This window comes from Camelus ferus, chromosome 22 (genome assembly GCF_009834535.1).
Source record: "Camelus ferus isolate YT-003-E chromosome 22, BCGSAC_Cfer_1.0, whole genome shotgun sequence".
In the NCBI taxonomy this organism is placed as follows: domain Eukaryota; kingdom Metazoa; phylum Chordata; class Mammalia; order Artiodactyla; family Camelidae; genus Camelus; species Camelus ferus.
In genome coordinates, this window is record NC_045717.1 from 3,179,559 (window position 1) to 3,200,112 (window position 20,554).

At 54.5% G+C, this 20,554-nt stretch overlaps 1 protein-coding gene across 4 annotated transcripts; it reads right to left on the reverse strand.

Annotated features, from left to right (window-relative positions):
* Positions 1–250: 250 nt before the first annotated feature.
* FGFR4 (fibroblast growth factor receptor 4) lies at positions 251–10,830 on the reverse strand. 4 transcript variants are annotated; one of them, XM_032465007.1, is made up of 18 exons: positions 10,678–10,830; positions 8,110–8,144; positions 7,103–7,366; positions 6,934–7,014; positions 6,647–6,813; positions 5,990–6,113; positions 5,283–5,473; positions 5,014–5,152; positions 4,471–4,664; positions 4,220–4,365; positions 4,012–4,133; positions 2,705–2,815; positions 2,428–2,618; positions 1,911–2,033; positions 1,750–1,820; positions 1,403–1,540; positions 1,018–1,123; positions 251–923 (listed from the first exon to the last, which is right to left on the reverse strand). In XM_032465007.1, exons 3-18 carry the CDS (start codon positions 7,137–7,139, stop codon positions 780–782), a joined length of 2,085 nt encoding a protein of 694 aa, XP_032320898.1. In that variant the 5' UTR covers positions 7,140–7,366; positions 8,110–8,144; positions 10,678–10,830; the 3' UTR covers positions 251–779. The 4 variants fall into 4 exon arrangements, with proteins under 4 accessions (XP_032320898.1, XP_032320896.1, XP_032320897.1 ...); XM_032465005.1 differs by having other exon boundaries at positions 8,001–8,144; XM_032465006.1 differs by having other exon boundaries at positions 8,001–8,140; positions 10,678–10,825.
* Between the last annotated feature and the right edge of the window lie 9,724 nt (positions 10,831–20,554).

The window sequence follows — 20,554 nt, forward strand, 5'->3', positions numbered from 1 at the left end:
ATGGTGTTGCGTGGACACCTCTGTCCATTAGAGCTCCTTCACACCATCACGTATACAAGATGTGCTAGTGAGACAGACAGACCAAGACAGGGGTGCACGCAGGCTCCTGGGGCCACCCTCAGCAGCTGGAGGCAGACGGAAACCCTGGGAGCCCTCAGCCTGTGTCACCCAGGCAACACTCCCAGGTCAGGGATTGCTCCACCCTGTTCCCCCTCCATCCGCTGCAGGGAAGATACCAGGCACACAGAGGTTTATTTCAAAAAAATAATTTATAAAAGGCCATTTGCTTCTGTGTTTTGGGCAGGCTTCCAGCCTCACAGCTCGCACAGGGCAAGCGCTCCTCCCACCAAGATGCTGGCACAAGCATCAGAGGGGAGGCAGGGAGGCCTGGAGAAACGGGTTCAGAGACCCAAGACCTCTCCTGGTGTAGGGAAGCAGGGAGGTTTAGGACAGCCCTGCAGCCGGGTCCAACCGAAGCCCTAGAACAAGGACCCAGCGCCAGGGCCCAGGAGGCCAAGCAGAAGCCATTAGAACCCTGGGGCCATGACTCTAAGGCAAGGGCAGGACCTTGAAACTGGGGCTGAACGCTGGTTTGAAAACCCAAGGCCAGAGCAGAAAGTTTCAACTGGGGACCCCAGGACCAAGGACGGACCTCCCCAAAGCAGAACCAGAGATCTGAGACAGGACCCTTAGGTCAGGGCCTGGGGCTGCCAGGTTGTAGCTGAGCCAGGGGGCCCGAGGCTACCAGCTGGCCTGCCCGTACAGGCTTGTGTCCCTGCTCACGTCTGCACCCCAGGAAAGAAGGAGCTGGGCCCCAGTGGCAGGGGGTCGTGGCTGAAGACAGAGTCGTTGGAGGAGCAGGTGCTGCTGGCGTCCCCACCGGCGGGGGAGTAGGGTCCAAAGGTTAGGCGGAGGTCGAGGTACTATGGGGAACAGCGCTCGTCAGTCCTGGGAGCAGCAGGGATAAGGCCCAGAGGGGAGTCGGCAGGGGGTCATGGGACAATAGGGGAGAGGTACCTCCTCAGACACAGCCAGCAGGACCTTGTCCAGCGCCTCCACCAGCTGCTTGAAGGTGGGTCTCTGAGAGGGTGCCGCGTGCCAGCACTCCCGCATCAGCCCGTACCTGGGAGAGGTGGGAGAGGGTCAGAAGGAGCCCGAGGCCTGGGTGAGGGAAGGACCTCACAGCCCTGGGTCGGGGCAGTGATGAAGGGCTGGGGTTTGATTCAGGATAAATGAGGCCATTCAGTGGAACATGCAGAAGCCAGGCCAGGACCTCCCCAATGGGCTGAGGAGGTGGCGACAGGGAATTAGTGCCGACCACTCCCTGTGGCCAGACCCTGAGGCCATGGTCAAGGCAGAGGATGAGGACTGGAAAGTGGAGGAGAGTGGGGTGAGGCCTCACAGCTCTGGGGGGCAGTGTGGGGGCCGGTCCATCCGATGCCCCTCCCGTAGCAGTGAGAACAGCTCCTCCACGGGAATGCCAGGGTACGGGGAGCCCCCGAGGGTGAAGATCTCCCACAGCAGGATCCCAAATGACCACCTGCAGGCAGAGACCAGGCTCAGCAGTGCAGTTTCACTTTCTACCCCTGGGACTAGGCCGGGGGGGCCCCGCAGGCATGATCAACCACAGGGGGTGGGGATTAGGGCTTCTTTTAGAGTCTGGTCCCATTCAGGTCCCCGGGCCGTGTGACCCCAGGCAAGGACAACAATCACTGGCAGACACCCCAAGCCCCAGCTTCTGGAACTCACACATCACTCTGGTGTGTGTAGACTCTGTCAAACAAGGCCTCAGGGGCCATCCACTTGACAGGCAGGCGGCCCTGGAGGGGAGGAGAGGGCACACTGCTGCCGAGACCCACAGGTCCCGGGCCCCTGACCCCACCCAGCTCTGCGCTGCCTCCCTCCCTTACATTGCTGGTTTTCTTGTAGTAGTCAATGTGGTGAATGCCGCGGGCCAGCCCAAAGTCAGCGATCTTCATCACGTTGTCCTCTGTCACCAGCACATTACGGGCAGCCAAGTCCCGGTGGATGCACTGGAGGCAGGGCAGGGGACGAGCAGGGGACTTAGGATTATGAGGACATATAGCTGAGAGCCACCTCACAGTAACCCGGGTGACAGGGATCATCCACCCATTTTACAGATAAGGAAGTCAAGATTCAGAGAGGAGAAACCTAAGCCAGCTAACCTCAGGGCCCACACCCTCTCTTGCATCACCTCTTCCTGCCTAAGGGTTAGGGATTTTGTAAGGAAGGAATGGGGACAGGCAGTGTCAATTGCATATGGATGAGGGGTACAGGAGGGCTTAGGGGCACTTAGGGTTATGAGAAAGCGGAGAAAGGGAGAAGTTGGGGACATTTAAAGCAAGGGCATGAAAGTGTGGAGATGGAGCAGATGGAGCAGTCCAGAGTGCTGCCTGCTGCCCGTACTTTCCGCGACTCCAGGTATTGCATGCCTCGGGCCACCTGGTAGGCGCAGGAGACCAGGGCAGGGAAGGAGAGTGGCCCCTCACTGCTCCGAGGCCCGTCGGGGCTGAGGTCAGGGCCTTGGGGGCGGCGGGCCCGCAGGAATTCCCGCAGGTTTCCCTTGGCAGCACACTCCACAATTACGTACAGGGGCCCTACAGGGGGTGGGGGGACAGGGAAGCTGCTGGAGCTGTGGCTCCATGCCCCAACCGTCCTCACCCCTAGCCCTGCCCCGCCCCACCTTCCTGGGTGCAGACACCCAGCAGGTTGATAATGTTCTTGTGTCGGCCAATCAGCTTCATCACCTCCATCTCAGAGACCAGGTCTGCCAGGTCCTTGTCGGAGGCGTTGTCTGCAAGGATGACAGCCAGGGTGACTACGCAAGGGAGGCTTCACGTTGGGGACGGGACACGGAGCCCTGGCCCCGGAGTCAGGAAGGTCTGAGCCTGAATCTCCACTAGGCTATGTGGCCTTGAAAGTCTCTTAACCTCTCTGAACCTCAGGATCCTCGTGTATGAAATTGGACCATGGCTCATGCCCTAACTCTCCTAGCAGTTGCAAGGATGCAACAAGATTAAGGATCTAGAAGAAGTAGGCCTGGCAGTGAGTGGGACCAGGAAACACAAGAGAGGGGGAAGAGCTCTGAACAGGAAGGAAGCTCTGTCTGCAGGGCCTGGTGTTAGTCCCTGAATGGAGTGAGAGCTCCTGGGGGCGGGAAGCGGGCTGGCGCCCCGAGGTCTGTCTGACCAGGGCCTGGCGTCCATCTGGCCTGGGAATTCAGGGAGCTGTCAGTGGGGCGCAGCTAGGGGAGGCCAGGAAGAAACTGCTTCAGCTTCTCTTGAGAAGACTAAGGACCAGGGGCTGCCTCCGGGGCTGACCCGTGGCCCTGGGCCAATGACTGCCCGCCCCACCAGACCTCACAATGCACATTTCTCAATCCCTGCCTCCCAGAAAGTGCCAGGTGGCCCCAGCTGTGCAGAAAGGAGGGGCCTGGGGGGAGCATAACAGTAGTTTGGGCCGTTCTTCTAGACGGGGCTGGGGGACAGCAGTGAGAGGCCCCGACAGTGGGTCCCAGGTGTGTTCTGAGTACCTTGGGGCTGCTGCATGGGCTGTTCTCCGACAGTAGTGGACACAGGGGGACAGACCCGGGAAGGGCCCAGAGGGAGGCTGAGGCTGTGACTTGGGAGGGGAGTTATGGGGGAATGAGGTGAGGCCTTCGAGGCTGATATGGCTATTTGAGGCCAAGGCTGACAGGTGTATCAAACCCATCACCCCAAATCCCTGAACTCCCCCTCATCCCAAAGGTTAAGACTAGGCACTAGGCACTTTCCAGGAATCTTGGGCTGGGAGGTTGGGACTATTATTTACCCCATGTGACACGTGAGGAAACTGAAGCTCAGAAGTGACTTTCCAGGGTCAGTAGCAGAGTTAGTCCCCCCCTATGGGATTCTGCAGCCTCTCCTGGCCCTCAGTGCTCACCTGGCAGCACCATGAGCCCCTTCTGTTAGACCCAAGGCCACAGTGCCTCCCCCAGGCCGCCACACTCACCCTTAAGCATCTTGACGGCCACAGTGCTGGCTTGGTCAGGACGACTGGGGTCCATGCCGAAGGCCTCTGCACACACCACCTGCCCGAAGCAGCCCTCGCCCAGGGGCTTCCCGAGCACCAGCCTGAAGATGCGAGACGAGGCCTCAGCCATCCTCCGCCATCATTCCCGCCCAGAGTCTGAGCCCCACCCTCACTCTGCATCGCATACCTGTCCCGGGGAAACTCCCACAGCGGGTCGAGGGGTAGGTCTAGACTCACGAGGCCAGCGAGCAAGGGGGGACCGCTGGAGGAGAGACGGACACCCCGCACCAGCGACAGGCTTGATTTGGCCGAGGAGCCCGACTCCAGGGAGAACTGCAGAGTGACAGATTTGAGGCTGCTGAGGCCAAGCTGGGACGGGAATGCAGGCCCAGAGCCTCACTATGGGGACACGGAGGTGGGGGACAGCACGGTTGGTACCTGTCGGGCCAGAGGGAAGCGGGACAATTTCTGCACAGTGGCGGGCTGCCGGGGGTGCCGGCTGTGGAGCACCTGCCTGCGATACAGGCCGACCAGCAGCAGGAGCACAAGCAAAGCCAGAGAGCCCGACGTGTACAGGATGATGTCCGTGTACCTGGCCTCGGGCGCGGTTGCTGTCCACGCGAGGTCCTCCTCTGCCCACAGACGGGTACACAGATGACTGACCAGTCAGTGGTCAGATGGCTGGCCCCACCCCCTCTAACTGAGGCCCTCAGAGCTCCCGACACACACAGGGACACATACCAAGAAAGCTGCAGTTAGACCCACCCCAGTCCTGCATACACACACCCCGGGGGAAGCACAGTCACATGTGGACGTGCATAGAGGGGCTGCTACACGCAGAATCAAACACACAAATCCACATGCCACATCCCAAACCCAGACTCCACGGGCAAGGAAGACTGTCTTTTACTCAGCAGAGCACAGTCCACTGCTGGACCACAGCAGAATCCTGCAGCCTCCCCTGACCCCTCAGGAGCTCACCTGGTAGCACCGTGAGCCAAGCCGACTGGTAAGAGAGGCCGATGGAGTTGCCGGCCAGGCAGGTGTACTCGCCAGCGTCCTCAGCTGACACGTTCCGAAGGTACAGGACTTCCACCTCTGAGCTATTAATGTCTGCTGTCTGGGGATGGGGGACACACTCATGGGTCACAGCTGGGCCTGGGGCCACACTGTGGCCGGGAAGGGAGCTGGGGGCCACCCCATAACCCCACAGGAGAATGGTAGGGCTCAGATGCTGGTGGGGACAGGACCTTGAGGACTTGCACATAGGGGAAGCCGTCGGCACCGAAGCTGCTGCCGTTGATGACGATGTGTTTCAGCCACTGGATGTGGGGCTGGGCGTCACTGTACACCTTGCATAGCAGCTCCACATCGCTGCCCACTACAGCTGTGGTGTTGGCTGGGAGCCCCGCCTGCAGGATGGGCCGGTGCGGGGACCGCTCTGGGGGCCGAGCCGGGCCGTCAACCCTGACCAGTGGCACCCACAGAAGCACCCTGGTCACCTTCCTCCAGCCTCCCCACAGCTCAAGGGAGGAACCTTCCTGATACTCAGCTCAGACCTTGTTCATCCCCTGCTTACCCCATTCAAACCTTCCATGGCTCCCCGCTGCCTTTGGGGACAACTTCTCAGCCTAGCATTCAAACACCCTCTGGGCCTGGCTCCCTGCTTAAACACCACACCCCAGGCATATACCTCCACCACAAATGCATTGTATTCTTTATACATAGAGCCTTCACTCAGCCTGTGCCTCTGCCTGGATGTCTTTCCCACTTTTCCTCTCAGCTGCCCCTGCTCCTCCAGGCCCACATTACTCCTGTGCTTCCCTCAGACCCACCTGGATACTTTGAGTAGCTTGACTGAGTCATCTAAGTCCATCTTGGCTGCCAGACTGGGTCCCAGCTGAAGGAAGAATCAAGGTTCCCACCCCCACACTGCCTCACCCGCCCATGCGCTCACCCAGCACGTCAAGCAGGTAACTGTAGCGGATGCTGCCCAAAGAGTTCTCCACGAGGCAGGTGTATGTGCCGCGGTCTGAGGGCACCACGCTTTCCATCACCAGGCTCCAGTGCTGGTGGCGGAGCTGGAGGCAGGGGATGTGTCCACAAGGGGCCACCAAAGCATACCCATCCAGGGGACCAGGGCATGAGGAGGCTAAATCCCACCCACAGGGAGGCCAGGGACCTTGGGACAATGGGGAAGGCTCCAAGAAGTATCTGAGCCTCGGGTTTGAGTCTCAGTTTTAGCTCTACTTCTTCCTTGCTGTGCCACCTTGAACTAGTCTTCGCCCTGAGTCTCAGCTTCCTCTGAGCCTACAGCCTGGAGCTGACCCTGCAGGGTCTCAACATGAGAATAAACTGCTAAAACAAATATTGATACCTGCCGGTCAGTGATCCTTCCCACTTAATAAATGGAGTTGCTCAGGTTGAGAGGTTAAGTCACTTGCCAGAGAGTGACAGAGTGGGCACTTGAACCAGAGCTGCTCAAGTCCAAGGTCTAGTGCTCCTTCGGGGCCCCGCAGCTGTCTTCCTCATTAGGGAAAGAACTGTGTGATTTGAGGGGATCGATGCAGGATGAAAATGGAGGAACACATGGTCTTGGAACCCAGACACTCACCCGAATGCCTCCAATGCGATGCTCCCCATGGAAGTCCTGTCCGTCCTTGAGCCAGTGGATGGTGGGTGTGGGGTTGCCTGCAGCTGGGCAGCGGAACTTGACGGTGTTCCCAGCAGGCACTGCGTGCAGTTTCTTCTCCATGCGCTGCGGGTGTGTCCAGTAAGGTGCTGGAGGGGAGGAGAAGGGATAACTCAGTGTCCCCAGGAGGGTCACCTGTTTCCACACGGGTGTTTTCTCCGTGACCAGCTGGGAAATAGGGAAATGAGTCCTTGAGGTCTCACACTGACCTTGCTGGGGGTAAATGTGCCCATTTGAGGGGTCCCTGTGGGTCTTGGGATCCTCATCACCATTGCTGGAGGTCATGGAGTCTATGTTAGGGACAGAGGGAGGTGTTTAAGGTCTGAGACAGAGAGTTTCTTTCCCCAGGCACCCTTAGCTCCTGCCAGACCCCCTTACCATCCACAACCAAGGTGACATTGTGTAGGACAAACATGGAGCTTCGTGCCAGGCAGAGGTATCGGCCAGCATCCTCGGGTAGGAAGCTGGCGATCTCCAAGCGGCCTCTCCAGCCTCGCACTCGGCCAGCAGGTGCCAGGCGACTGCCCTCCTTGTACCAGTGGCCACTACGCTCGGCCCGCCCACAGCATAACCGCACAGGCTGCCCAAGGGCCACGGTCAGCTCCTGCTCTTGCTGCTCCGGGCTGGGGGCCAGGCAGGGCTCTGTGGACCGAGGGCAGAGGTCAGTGAGCCCTGCAGCCCTGGCTAAGTCGGCCCCTTGCACACAGAGAACACGCTGCACAAACAGGGCACGAGCACCCCTTGACGCATGCTGGACACCTATACAACCACATGCTACAGACGCTACCGTGCAGGGCAAATGCCTCGCCTCTGGTGCGCATCATACACATGGTGCCTAGCACACATGCTGGGCAGGACATGCCACTGCCCAAGACACACACACACACACGGCACATGCTATAGGTGCCACATATAGGGCACAGGCCACACCACTGGGGTGCATCACACTCATGGTGCATACACCACACGTGCTGCCTGGGCATCCCAAGCCATACACACATACACACGCACACACACACAGTCAGGGGGCTCACCACCAGCTCTGCAGCCCAGGTCAGGGCCCTGCACCCTGCAAGGCCAGTCCTCTCTTGTGGACACAGAGATAGGCGGACGCTTGCTGGGAGCCAGACACTGAGTCTCAAGGGTCGGGTCCTGCCCTGCTGCCACCTCCTCAGGGCTGGGGCCAGGATCCTCTCCAGCTTTGCTCCGCCAGCAGTCCCCTCCTGTTGCCCATTCTTCCCACCCCTGCCACCCTCTCCCTTCTCCGAGGCCATACCCGGCTCCATTTCCTCAGAGGCCTCAAAGGACAAAGCTGGAGCCCCGGGTTCCCCCAGGAGGACCCCCAACAGGGCCAACAGCAGCCGCATCTCCTTCCTGCTACTCACAGGGAGCCAGGCTGGGCTTCCCACCGACTGCCTTCCTGAAACAGAGAGTGAAGAACTCCTGCTAGTTGTGCACCTTGGCCGGCGAGATCCCCTCATCTTGCAGATGAGGAAACTGAGACAGGAAATGGTCGGCAGACTTGTCCAAGCCCCTGCCAGGCTGCAGCAGGGCAGAGACTAGAACCAGCTCTGCTGTTGTCAGAGCCCAAGGCCTCCCAACGGTAGGTTGTGTGGGGGGTGGGCTGGGCTTCCTGCTCTCCTTGGGTCCTGCTGAGACCCTGGCACAAGTTCACAGAAAGGGCAGTTTTCAGATTCTTTCCTTGGAGGGAAGCAGAGAACGGAGACATATCTTCTGCTGGCTCTCAGCACACATAATTTATTTTTTGCTGAATAAATGAATTTATTACTGAAGAGCCAGTAAAAAAAAAAATCTGAAATATAATACAAGACCAAACTCCAGCATCTGGATGTTATCTGATCTGCCCCCACTCCTGATGGCATTGCTGACATTTCCATGACCAGCTTTGGCTACCTCCAGGGGCAGGGCGCTCACTACTAACACGGTAGCACATTCTATGGCAAGCAAAAGTTCTTCCTCATTCTAAACCAGAATTGCATTCTGGGGATACCTCTGTTTTTTGTGCTCCCACAGCTCCATCTGAGGCCATGCAAGCTCTTGTAAAGAATGTAGACTCCAGTGTCTGACAGAGCCAACTTCAAACCCTGACTCTTACCAACTTGTGAGTCCCTGTCCCTCTCTGGGCCCACTGTCCTCACGAACTGCTTTGAGGATAAAAGAGAATGTACGGGAGTTGGGGGGAGGGTATAGCTCAGTGGTAGAGTCTGTGCTTAGCATGAAGGATGTCCTGGGTTCAATCCCTAGTACTTGCATTTACAAAAATTAAAATAAATACATAAATAAACTTAATTACCTCCCCCTATCCCAAACAAACAAAAAAGTGAATTTACGAAGGGACTGGGCACACAGAATGTTGGAACGTTCTCCTCTCCCTCCCCTTCCCCATGACTGTCACCCTCGGTCTGCCCTCAGCCAGTCACCTCCGTTTCTGGTGCTGTTCCTGTCAGGTGTGATGTACGCATGCTCCCCATCTAGTTACCATCCTCCCAATGCCACCAGTCTCTATCCCCTAAAAGGAACATTCAAAACTGAGCCTCAGCTCGGGGAGGGGAAGGTGATCTCTGGAGTCCCAGGAGAACTAACTGGCTCTCACCTGGAGCTGGGTGACAGTCAGGTGGCACTGGTGTCTCTGGACCTACCTTGCCTGGGAATCCCTCTGCACCCTGTCCAGCTCTGGTTCCAAGGCAGGGGGCACTTAGCTTGTTCTGGCCAAAGCCATTATCTCTCCCTTCAAACTGCTCCTTCCCCGAGTTGCCCCCACAGCTGGGGCATCACCTTTCCAGCTCCTATCCTCACCTCTCTTCCACTTTCAACCCATTCTTTAGTCCATTGCTTTAGTCCCTTTCCAGTCCGTCCTGCCTTTGCTGCCTGGTCATCTCTAGGTTGGACTTTTGCAAACATCTCCCTGGGCTCTCCAGCTGGTTATTAGAAATTACACATCTGCCATGTTGTACCCCACTCCAGCCCCTGCCCCAGCTTACAAGCCCTTAATGGCTGCCTGTGTGCAGCAGGATCCAGTCCACACTGTTCAGCCAGCATCCTAGGCCTCCATCCCTGCCCTTGTCAATCTCTTTGCCCTGACAGTCTGCTTCTTCAGCGCTGTGAAGCCTCTGGCTTTCAAGGCCAGACATGTCTTTTCTCTTGGCCTCACCTCTGTACCTCCACTTCTCTTCTCCACCCGGCTTGGATGCCACTGTCTCTGTGCCCACTCCCGGTTTGGCCCCTCCTCTGTGAAATCCCCTCACCCTGCTCTGCTCTGCATGGAGGGCAGCTCTCTGGGTTGGGAGGGGAGTGGGGAGGCCCAGGGATTTTATTTCCATCCCCTGGCAACCCTGATCTCAGAACCTCAGAACCTTAGTCGGGTCATACGCGGCCGCTGACGGACCGACCGCCCTGCACGTGGGGCCAAAGGGCTTGACTCTGGCATCGGGTAGCCCAGTGTTCTCCAGCCTTCCGCAGTGAAGCTCTGGGGGACCCTGGGCAAATGACCACACCCCTCGGAGCCTCATCGTCCTCGGGGCGCACAGACGGTCCAGCAGCCGAGGGACCAGCGCCCTCTTTCTCCTCCTCCCCTACCCGGCCACCCTGGGGGGAAGTGCCAGTCGGCGGGTCCCGAAGGGGAGCTGCAGAGACAGCCGGCCCGCCCCCGCCTCGGTGGGCAATGAGTAACCAGCTCCGCGGCCAGGGTGCTCTTTGGACGGAGCGGGACAAAAGGCCCTGTGTGCGCTGCGGGTTACTGATTTACCGTCCCCTTTACCCCCCTCCCTGCCCGCCGAGCGGACGCCCAGGTCCCCAGTGCTGGGAGGGGTGAGCTCCCGGAGCCCCGCCGCCGCTCGCCCCCTGGCGGCTGGGAGCGCAGCCTGGGCCCGCGCGGGGTCCCGGCTCACCTCGAACCTCCGCGGCCCCGTTCCCGGCTCAGGGTCCCGACTCACCTGGGTCCTCCACGGCCTGGCTCCTAGCTCCCGGCAGCCCGGACCCCCGCGCCCACGGTGACAGCCGACTCAGCCCGGGAGCTGCTCAGCCCCGGGCCGGAGAGCCAGGAATGCCCCCGCGACAGCGGCGTGGCCGCGGGCAGCCCAGCGCCCCGCCCACCTCGGGTTCGCCTATTTCAGGCCCCGCCCCTCCTGGACCAGCTCTATCCTGACAGCGGCTTGGCCGCGAGCAGCCCAGAGCCTCGCCCACCCCGGGTCCCGCCCCGCCTGGGCTAGCTCTGGACAGCGGACAGCACAGCGTCCAGCCCACCTGGAAACCAGTTCTTGAACCCAACAGCACGGATCGGCCTGCGGGGCTAGCCCCATCCTGGGGCTCGGCCCCAGCCTAGTGCACACCCCTTCACACCCGTCTCTTTTGCCCCACCCAGGCCAGGCTTCCAAGTTCTAGTCCATTGCTCCATCCTCTGCTTGTCACCCCTCAGGGAACAAGACCCAGCAGTCCTGACCCGCCGCTTACGCAGACCTTGGCCTAGCCTGGCTCCTCTGTCTTCCGCACAGTCGTCATACAGTGGTTAGCAGACTCCATCTACCCACATCCTCATTATTTCTTTGCATAACCTTCAGAGTAATATTTAAAATACAGCTCGCTCTGTACCAAGCACAACCACCCCTTTAAAACTTTCCAGTAGCTTCCTATAGAGATTCTAGGCATGACCTGCACCACCCCCCACCCCCACCTCTAGCACACGTCTCCAGATGAAGCCTTCAATCACTTCTTTGCTCCCACCCTACCTCTGGGCCTTTGCACATGTGTTCTACTTCCTGGAATGATCTTTCCCCTCTAGGTCTGGTTAGTTCCATCCCATTCTTAGTCTTAGCTCAGAGAAGCCCTCTGAACTTGCCAGGTTCCTCTTCAGTGTCTTCTTTCCCGTGAGTATGGAGAAAGAAGCAGGGAGTGAAGTGCACAGATCGCAGAACTCAGATCTCAGCACATCACACATGGCCTTGTCAAGTTACTCCATCCCTGTGTCTTCATTTTCTCATCAGTAAGACTGGTATAATGATAGTACCATCCTCCAGAAATGGTTGCAGAAAGTAGACACTTTCTCCTCATACACTGTTGGTGGGAATGTAAACTGGTGCAACCACTGCGGAAAATAGTATGGAGGTTTCTCAAAACACTAAAAATAGAACTACCATATAACCCAGCAATTCTACTTCTGGGTATATATCCAAAACCCTGGAAAATATTAATTCAAAAAGATACATGTATCCCAATGTTCATAGCAGCATGATTTACAATTGTCAAGATATGGAAGCAACCTAAGTGTTCATCAATATATGAATGGATAAAGAAGATGTGGTGTGGGGGGAGGGTATAGCTCAGTGGTAGAGTGCAGTGCTTAGCATGCACAAGGTCCTGGGTTCAAGCCCTGGTACCTCCATTAAAAAATAATAATAAATAAATAAACCTAATTACCCCCCCACAAAGGAGATGTGGTATATAAATACACACACACAGTGGAATACTATTCAACCATGAAAAAGAATAAAGTTGCCATTTACAAAAACATGGATGGACTTGGAGGGTATCATGCTAAGTGAAATAAGTCAGACAGAGAAAGACAAATACCACATGGTATCACTTACATGTGGAATCAAGAAAATGAAATAAACTAGTGAATATAACAAAGTGAAACAGACTCAGAGATATAGGGAACAAACTAGTGGTTACCAGTGGGGAGAGAGGGGAGGGGCAAGATAAGGGTAGGGGGTTAAGAGGTACAAACTATTATGTGTAAAATAAATAAGGTAAAAAGATATGTTGTACAGCACAGGAAACATAGCCAACATTCTATAATAATGATACATGGAGTATAATATTTAAAAATTGAGAATCATTATGTTGCACACCTGCAACTTATATAATATTGTATATACTACCAACTATACCTCAATAAAAAGAAAAAACAGTAGACATGTTGCTACCTGTAAGCCTTTATAAAGCTGCCTGACATACAGCACTTGCTTTGCAATGTTAACTGTGATTATTCAGGACCCGGTATTTCCTCATCACACATTCCAGAATTGTAACTAAACAGTTAATTCTGTAAATAGAAGGCAGGAACTGCCTGCAGACCACACCATTGTATCTCAAGTGCCTGGCACCCAGTAGGTGCGCCCCAAATAGCTATACCGCCCCCCTCCTGACTCAGGTCTGCCTCACCTGCGAGCACTTCTCTCTTGGGGAACACGACCGTGGCCACATAGGAGGTCAGCTTTGACTTCTGCCCAACCCTCACCTAAGTCCAAGCCCTGTGCTCCTCTGAAGGCTTCTGGAAGGAGAAAGGAGACCCTTCAACTGGGGTCTCAGGCTCACCTCCCGGTTAGCCCTCGGGCTGGCGGAGACCTGCCCTCAGGCATACAGCTTCCTTTCCCATTGTTATGTGGAGAAGCTGAGCTCTCTCCACCCTTGTTCCTCATAGATAGAGGCTTTTCCTTTGCATAACTAAAAGGCCCATTAAAGTGATTTTTTCCCTTTTCCTTCTCAAACAAAAGAATGGTCTCCTCCCAAAGATAAATCGGAAAACAATGGGTTATTTTGAAAAACCATTTGTCCTGATTCCCCTCCTCCAGGGTCCATTCTTGCTGGAGTACCCAGGAAAGTTGAGGCTCCTGGCACTGGGGGTGCCCAGCGAATGGGAGCTTCCTGCCCAGAGAGGCCCTCACCAGACCTCCTGGACTCCCAGGGAGATGCAGCTCTCTGCCTCTGGTCCTCTTCTGGCTCCTCAGCAAGTGTGGTTGTTGGGGGACGGGGTCAGTTGCCTGCAGGAGCTGGACCCCACACAGCTTTCATTCAACTTCCAGGCACTTCGCAGGTTTACCTGAGCCAAAGGCAAAATAAGGCTTTCATAGTCCAGGTTGTGCAATATCCCCATCCCTGGAGATGCCCAAGTCCTTCAGACTGACAACCCTGCCCCCACCTTTGCCTCTGCAACCCCTTGTCCGGCCCTCCTCCCACACTTACGACCTCTCACACTGACCCTCTGCGGAGTCTGACACTCTTTCACAGGGTCATCGCTCATTCATTCACTCATTCATTTGCCAAGCGTTTATTGACGGTTCCCTACGTGGCATGCACTGTTCTAAATCCTAGGGATAAAGCTGCTGACCTTGGAGTGGGAGAGATAGATAAGTAAACAGAGCACAGGAGGAGACATGCTGGGGGAGGCTGGGAGAGGCATCCAAGCCTGTCTCCCCTTCACGGTCTTGTTCTCTTGCTAACAATCTGTCACCAGTCACACTTGCAATCTCTCTCAAAGATTTTCAAACACACACACACACACACACACACACACACACACACGCACACCCCTAGCAGGGGCTCAGGAGGCAGCCATCCTACCATCTTGCCTTTAGCCTGCCTCTTCCTCAGTTTCTCCATCTAGAAAATGGGCACACTCCTGCTTCCTTTATCTCAGGGGTGTCAGAGGAAATGAATGAGTTCAGCGATGTGGCTGGGTGGGTTTCACCAGAACAGGAAGCAGGCAAGAAGTCTTCATCTTGGCTGAGCTCCCAGTGTGCCAGGCACCGTGCTAAGCTGGGTGTTATACATCCATTATATCCTTTGATCCTTCCCCCAAGCCAGAGGGGAGTAGGCAGCCTTGGCTCCCTTTTGCCAGTGAGGAAACAGAAGCTCTGGCGAATGGAATGACTGGTCTGAAGTCACATAGCAAGTGAAGAACAGAAGTGAGACTTGAGCCCTAATCTTTTGGGACAAAAAGGGGAGGGAGAGCTCAGGATGATTCTCCACAGAGCTGGGAGAGTTGGTGCTAACCCATCAGCTCGCTTCTGCCCCCATCCTTAACTGTGGCCCGGAAAGGGGGAGATTCACTTGAAGGGGTGTGTGTGTGTGTGTGTGTGAGCTGGGGCTGGGCATTGCTCTCCCGGCCAGTACTGATGGGGCACCTATGAAGCACTAGGCCCCAGGCAGGGGGTGGGGGTGGCAGGCTCTGGGATCCTGGAGTGCAAGGCTGGGCCGGGAGGGACTCCTGAGGCCAGGCCCCACCTCCCACCTGCCTGGGAGCAGAGTTGGAGGAAGGGGGCAGACATCGCCTGGTGCCAACCATGTTGTTCTTGGATGGCAGCCGGGCCCAGGGAACACTGGGGCTCTTGTGCAGAAGGGCTGCCCTGAGCCCCTGCCCAGGCCCCACTCCAGCACAGGCCTGGCCCCATCCTCTGACCCAGTCCTGTGTTTTCTGGTCTTCTTTCGTTCATTTCTTTCTTTTAAAACAATTTTTATTTTGAGGAAGTTTTATAATATAGAAAGAGTATGCAGGGCCTTAGCATACGGTTGCTACTCAGAATCGACAGGCATTATTACACCGTTTTTTTTTCCCAACACTTTTCTCTTCTGGTTTCTCCCACAGCCTCCCAGGAGGTCTGGCTTGGCTTGTCAAAATGGAGGTGACAGTGACAGCAACTGAGTGGTGAAAGGGTGTTAGAGCCAGGCAGGTGAGGGTCTGAATGCTGAAAACTTTGTGACCTTAGGTAGGTCACCTAACATTACACCTCAGTTTCATCTTCCATAAAATGGAAACAACGGCTCTCCTGTGAGGACTCAGTGAGACGCTGATGTGCCTGAAGTCTAATGCACACAGCCCATGCTCAGGACAGCGTAGCCCATACTAACACTAGCAACTATGGGCCTGGTAGCACCCAATCCAAGTTATGGGAAATACACTCCTATGACCAAGAAGGAGGGGCCGTGAGGGTCATCCCTCCGCCAGTCCTTGTATCTCCTCATTCCTCACCCATTGGGCACATCTGCATTCAATTTCTACTCTGGGGACAGCAAAGCCATGAATTGCAGGCAGCCCAGGGCACAGTGGTGGAGGCAGGGAGCCTGGCACTGATGTAGGCAGTCTGGGAGTGCTCTCCCCGGAGGACCCTAGGACCAAGCACGATGGAAGGGATAGGCTAGGAGGGGTCTCAGACCACTCTCTAGGCTAGTTCTGGTACTTTTCAGAGCCTCAGCATCACCTCTGGTCCCCTTGGCCCTGGTCTCAGATGCCGTGGGCCTGTGTCCTGGCTTGTTAGGATGGGGGTGTCTGGGGCTTTCATGGTTTGCCAGACTCAGGTCTCTCTAGACTTGGGTGTACACCCACTGGGTCTTGGTATGAACATTTGTTTGGGGAATGGAGGGGGCCTGGACAGCTGGAAAGTGGCAGAGGCTAGGCGGGAAGGGTTAGAGGGTTGGTGGTCTGAAGGGGATCAGGAAACTAGCCCCAGAGGGACCCTCACCATTTCCTACCTTACCTGATGCCCATCTGGACCATGTTTAGGTTTTGTTTAGGCATAAATAATAGAAAACTTAAATGATCAGGGCTTAAAGAAAATGAGGGTTTATTCAACCTTCACTGAGTCACAATTCTGGAGGTGGGTGAGGGTGGGTCTGAAGTCATCAGTTACAGTCTCTTCAATTCTGTAGACTTTTCCCTCATGGTTGCAAGATAGTAGCTTCAGCTCCTGCCATCACATTTGTGTTCAGGCAGAAAGAAGGAAGAAACCACATAGAGTTATATCTGCACTCAGCAACTGATTTTCTCTCTTTGGCCAGACTGTGACACGTGGCCATGCCTTGCTACAAAGGAGGCTGGGAAGTAAAAATACTCATTCGGGTGGACACATCGTCTCCCCTAACAAAACTGGGATCAACTGAAAAGAAGGGGTGCCTGAGCACCCTGAGCGCTGGGCAAGCACCTACCAGCCTCTACATCATGAGTCTCCTCGTCAGCCCCGCAGTGACTTCTTTAAAACAATCACTGCTTGGCTTCGACTACTCTCTCCCCACCACCCATTGGCATCCCCAGCTCCTCAGCCTGGCGTTCACAGCCCTTCAAGATTGGCCTCTGCTGCTCTCTCCTGTCCCCTCTCCCTAGGGACGCTGGCTCTGTTTTCCAGCTGCACTGAGCTCCAGGCAGGGCCTCCTGAACAGGCCTGATCTGTCACACTTCGGTGCCTTTGCACTCGCTGTTCCAGTTGCTGGGAGTGTCCTTTCTGGGTCCTGCCCTCCACTCCTCCTCTCCCTCCAGCCATCCCACCAGACGCTTGCCACCCAGCTTTCTGGACTCCTCTCAGGCATTCCTTCTTCTCTGAGACCCTTCCTGACCACCCTGAATGGAACATGTAAACCCCTTTCCTCTCTTTGGAATCAGCCCCTTAATTTTTTTTGAGGTCCTAGCCCTCTCCTACTCCAAATCCACAAAAAGTCTGCGAGAAGCCAAAACTTTTCCCTGGCTCCTGTGGTGGGCATGTGCCCCTAGACCTGGACAACGAGAATATTCCATCCCTAGCCTATCGTGACTGGGTGAGGGATGAGTATGTGACCCAAGCAGGGCCAGGGAGAGCCAGGCAGGGCCTTTTATTGAAACTAATGAGAAACTAACATTCTCAGGGGTTACTAAGGTATGACTTTGGAAGCCTAGAGCTGCTTGAGAAAATCTGCCTGTGAAGGAAGCATAGGAAACACAGGAAACAAGAGGGCTAAGAGATGGAGCCTGGATTGAGCCATACCTGAAGTCAATTACCTCTTTGAACATTTCATTTCTGTGAGCCAAATACTTTTTTTCTTAAGTTAATTTGACTTAAAAAAAAAAAACTCTTTATAAATAAAAGGCTCCTAATAAATATCCTCCCCAGGAGAAATTGCTCCTCCTTCCTCGGTTTCCACCATCCTCTTGGGCCAGACTACTCATCTGTTAGCAAATTCAGCATGTCATTACTCTTATTTGTTTAAAATCTTTCAATAACTTCCCATTGTTTTTAGAATAAAGACCTGTACTGGTTATCTATTACTGCATAACAAATTACCCCAAAATTTAGTGGCTTAAAATAACAAACACTTGGCTGGCTGTTGGCAGGAGACCTCCACCTCTCTCCACCTGAGCCTTTCCACGGGGCTGTTTGAGTATCTTCAGGACATGTCAGGTGGTTTTCTTCAGAGCTGCTGATCCAAGAAAGACTGACTACATGTCTTTTATGATTTACTCTCAGAGTCACACTCCATCATTTCTACCTTACACTAGATTTTTTTTTTGTGGGGGAAGTAATTAGGTTTATTTATTTATTTTTAGAGGGGGTACTGAGGATTGAACCCAGGACTTTGTTAATGCTAAGCATGCGCTTAGCAACTTGAGCTCTACCCTTTCCCCTTCTACCTTATTCTAATTGTCAGAAGTGAGTCACTAATTACAGCCCAGACAGGGTGGAGAGTACGGTAGGGGGAGAGAAAATTAAACTTGACTTTTAAAAAAAAGTATTTAATTTATTTCTTATTATGTTATTTAATTATTTTATTCTGGAGAGGAAGGGGAAGTAATTAGGTTTATTTATTTTTAGAGGAGGTACTGGGGATTGAACCCAGGACCTCATGCATGCTAAGCATGCGCTCTACCACTTGAGCTATACTCTCCCTCCTTGACTCCTTGAAGAAAGGACTATATAAAAAAAATGCATAGATGTATTTTAGAACCACCGTAAGACCAGATCTTACACTGGTGTTTGCCATCTGAACCCTTTCCTAAGGTTTGGGAAACACCCCACTTTCTGTGGCAGAGTTCATTCACCTCTTATGATAGAAGCTGCAAAGCTGTTCCCTAGTTTTGTCTTCCAGCTGTGACCTAAGTTCTGCCATTTCATGCCATCCGCTCCAGAGACCCAGGAGGAATGCTCCCTGCTGGGGGCTGTGGTGACAAGACTGAGCTCCTGGGCACGAGGCAGTGAAATCTTGTCCAGTGTCCGGGCCGGCTGGGCTAGTGGCTCAGGCAGCAGTGTCCAGTGCTTAGTGTTGGTGGGGACAATGGTGTCCTTTCTGGGCCTGTTCTGCGATGTGATACGGGCAGGATGCTGGTTATGTAGTCCAAGCCCAGTTCTTTAGTGCTCTTGGCAGTTTTGTGAAATTAAACTAGCTAGAGTTTGTTCCTGTTCCTTTCAGCTGAAAATCTGGAGGGACCTGGCTCCTGCCAGTCTCCCTGCTTATCTGGGGTGACACACTCTCCCTCCTTCAAGGTGCCAAGCATCTTCTTGCCTCGGGGCCTGGCACGTGCTGCTCCCTCAGCCTGGAACATCACCTCCCCTTCCCTCTTCACCGGCAGCCTAATTCCTACTCAAGCGTCAAGTCTCAGCTTGGATGTCACTTCCTCAGGGAGACTTTCCTGCCCCACCCCCAGCCTAGCCTCAGTCCTCCTATTATATGCCCTGGCTGGCATCTTCCTTCCCAGTGCTTGATGACAATTGTAATGAGTCATTTGTCCCCATGAAGTCCTCTAGGACAGAGATGTGTCTCATTCCAAGGTCCTGGCACACTGTAGGCACTGAGGAAAAACAAATTCCCTTTCCCCCATGCTCCAGGGACCTCTCTCCTACTCTGTCATCCCTCTGCCAGGAACTGCTCAGCCTCTATCAAACTTCCTGGCCCTCAGGGAACATTCTCATTCAGGTGCAAGTAACAGATATCCCAACTCCAAATGGGCTTAAGCAAAATAGTGAATTGATGGGCTTTTGCATTTTAAAGACCAAGGGCGGATAGTCTTCAGGAAGAGCTGGGTCATGTCTCATTCCCTTTTCTGCTTTCTTCTCTAGGGCTCGATTCTCCAGCAAATGACCCCAAGAGGGGACAAAGAAAGCTAGCAATGGCTCTGGGCTCAAGACCCTCCCATTTAGCGATTCCTTCCCCAAATTTCTAGCTGAAGCCTGTAGGGTAGAGGTCGCTGACACATGTACTGAGGGTGGGGCTCCTCCAGGAAAATCCTATGGTAGGAAGAAAGGTAAATAGACACCAGGAGGCCAGAAGAGGGTATGGTTACTCAACTTGGTGATTCTGTGATTCTTTACTGCACAATGAACCATTCTCAAACTTAGTGATTTAAAGCATTAATATTCCTCGTGATTCTGTGGATCACCTGGGCTCAGCTTGGCAGTTCTTCTGCTGGTACTTGCTGAGGTCACCCATGCGGTGGCTCCACCTAAACCGGAGGGTCTAAGATGGTCTCCTTCATATTTACGGAGCTGGCTGCTGGCTTCTCCCTCCATGTGGTCTCTCAGTTCTGTGCGATCTAGCCCAGATTTCTTTTCATGGGGGCAGGAGTGGAAGCTTCAGAGCTGAAGTCCTAGCCTTGAAAGTTGCGCAGTGTCACATTACTGCATTCTCTGATCGAAACAAATCTCGAGTCCAGCCCAGATTCAGGGGGTTGGGAAGTGGACGCCCCACCTGGATGCCTAGAGTGACCAAGTCACATTGCAAAAAGGCACAGACCCAGGGAGGCAAAGAATCAGGAGAGGCCATTGTTGAAACAATCTACTATACCCCTTAACCCGCAACCGACCTCTTCTATGTCCCTTCGCTCTCTCCCCACCCAGAACCTGGTTCCTTTGATCTTGGTAACCACTTGAGGCCCAGCTCCTTTAAGAAGCCTTTGTGTAAATTCCCAGCAATGGTCCCTACCAGCCCATACCCACTTTTATTCACTTATCTATCAATGCGCTCAATCACCAAGCAGTCATTAAGACAATCACAGTCCTACACTGAGCACCAGGGACTAGGGTGATGAAGAAGATCCAGTCCCTGCCCTCAAAGAGTTTCTAGTCTAAAGAGGAGACAGGGAATTCAACAGATCATTACACAGAATATAAAGAGTAATGCCAGAGGGGGCTCAGGGCACCTGGGAGCACAGGAGGGCGGCCAACTCAGCCTTGGGGTCAGCGACTTTCTCAGGATGAAGAGAGATCTCCAGGTTGATAAGGGAAGCTGGAGCTGTCCTTATGTGTGGGCAAAGACGGCTACTAACAGCTCCAGACTTATGATTCTGATTGCCCT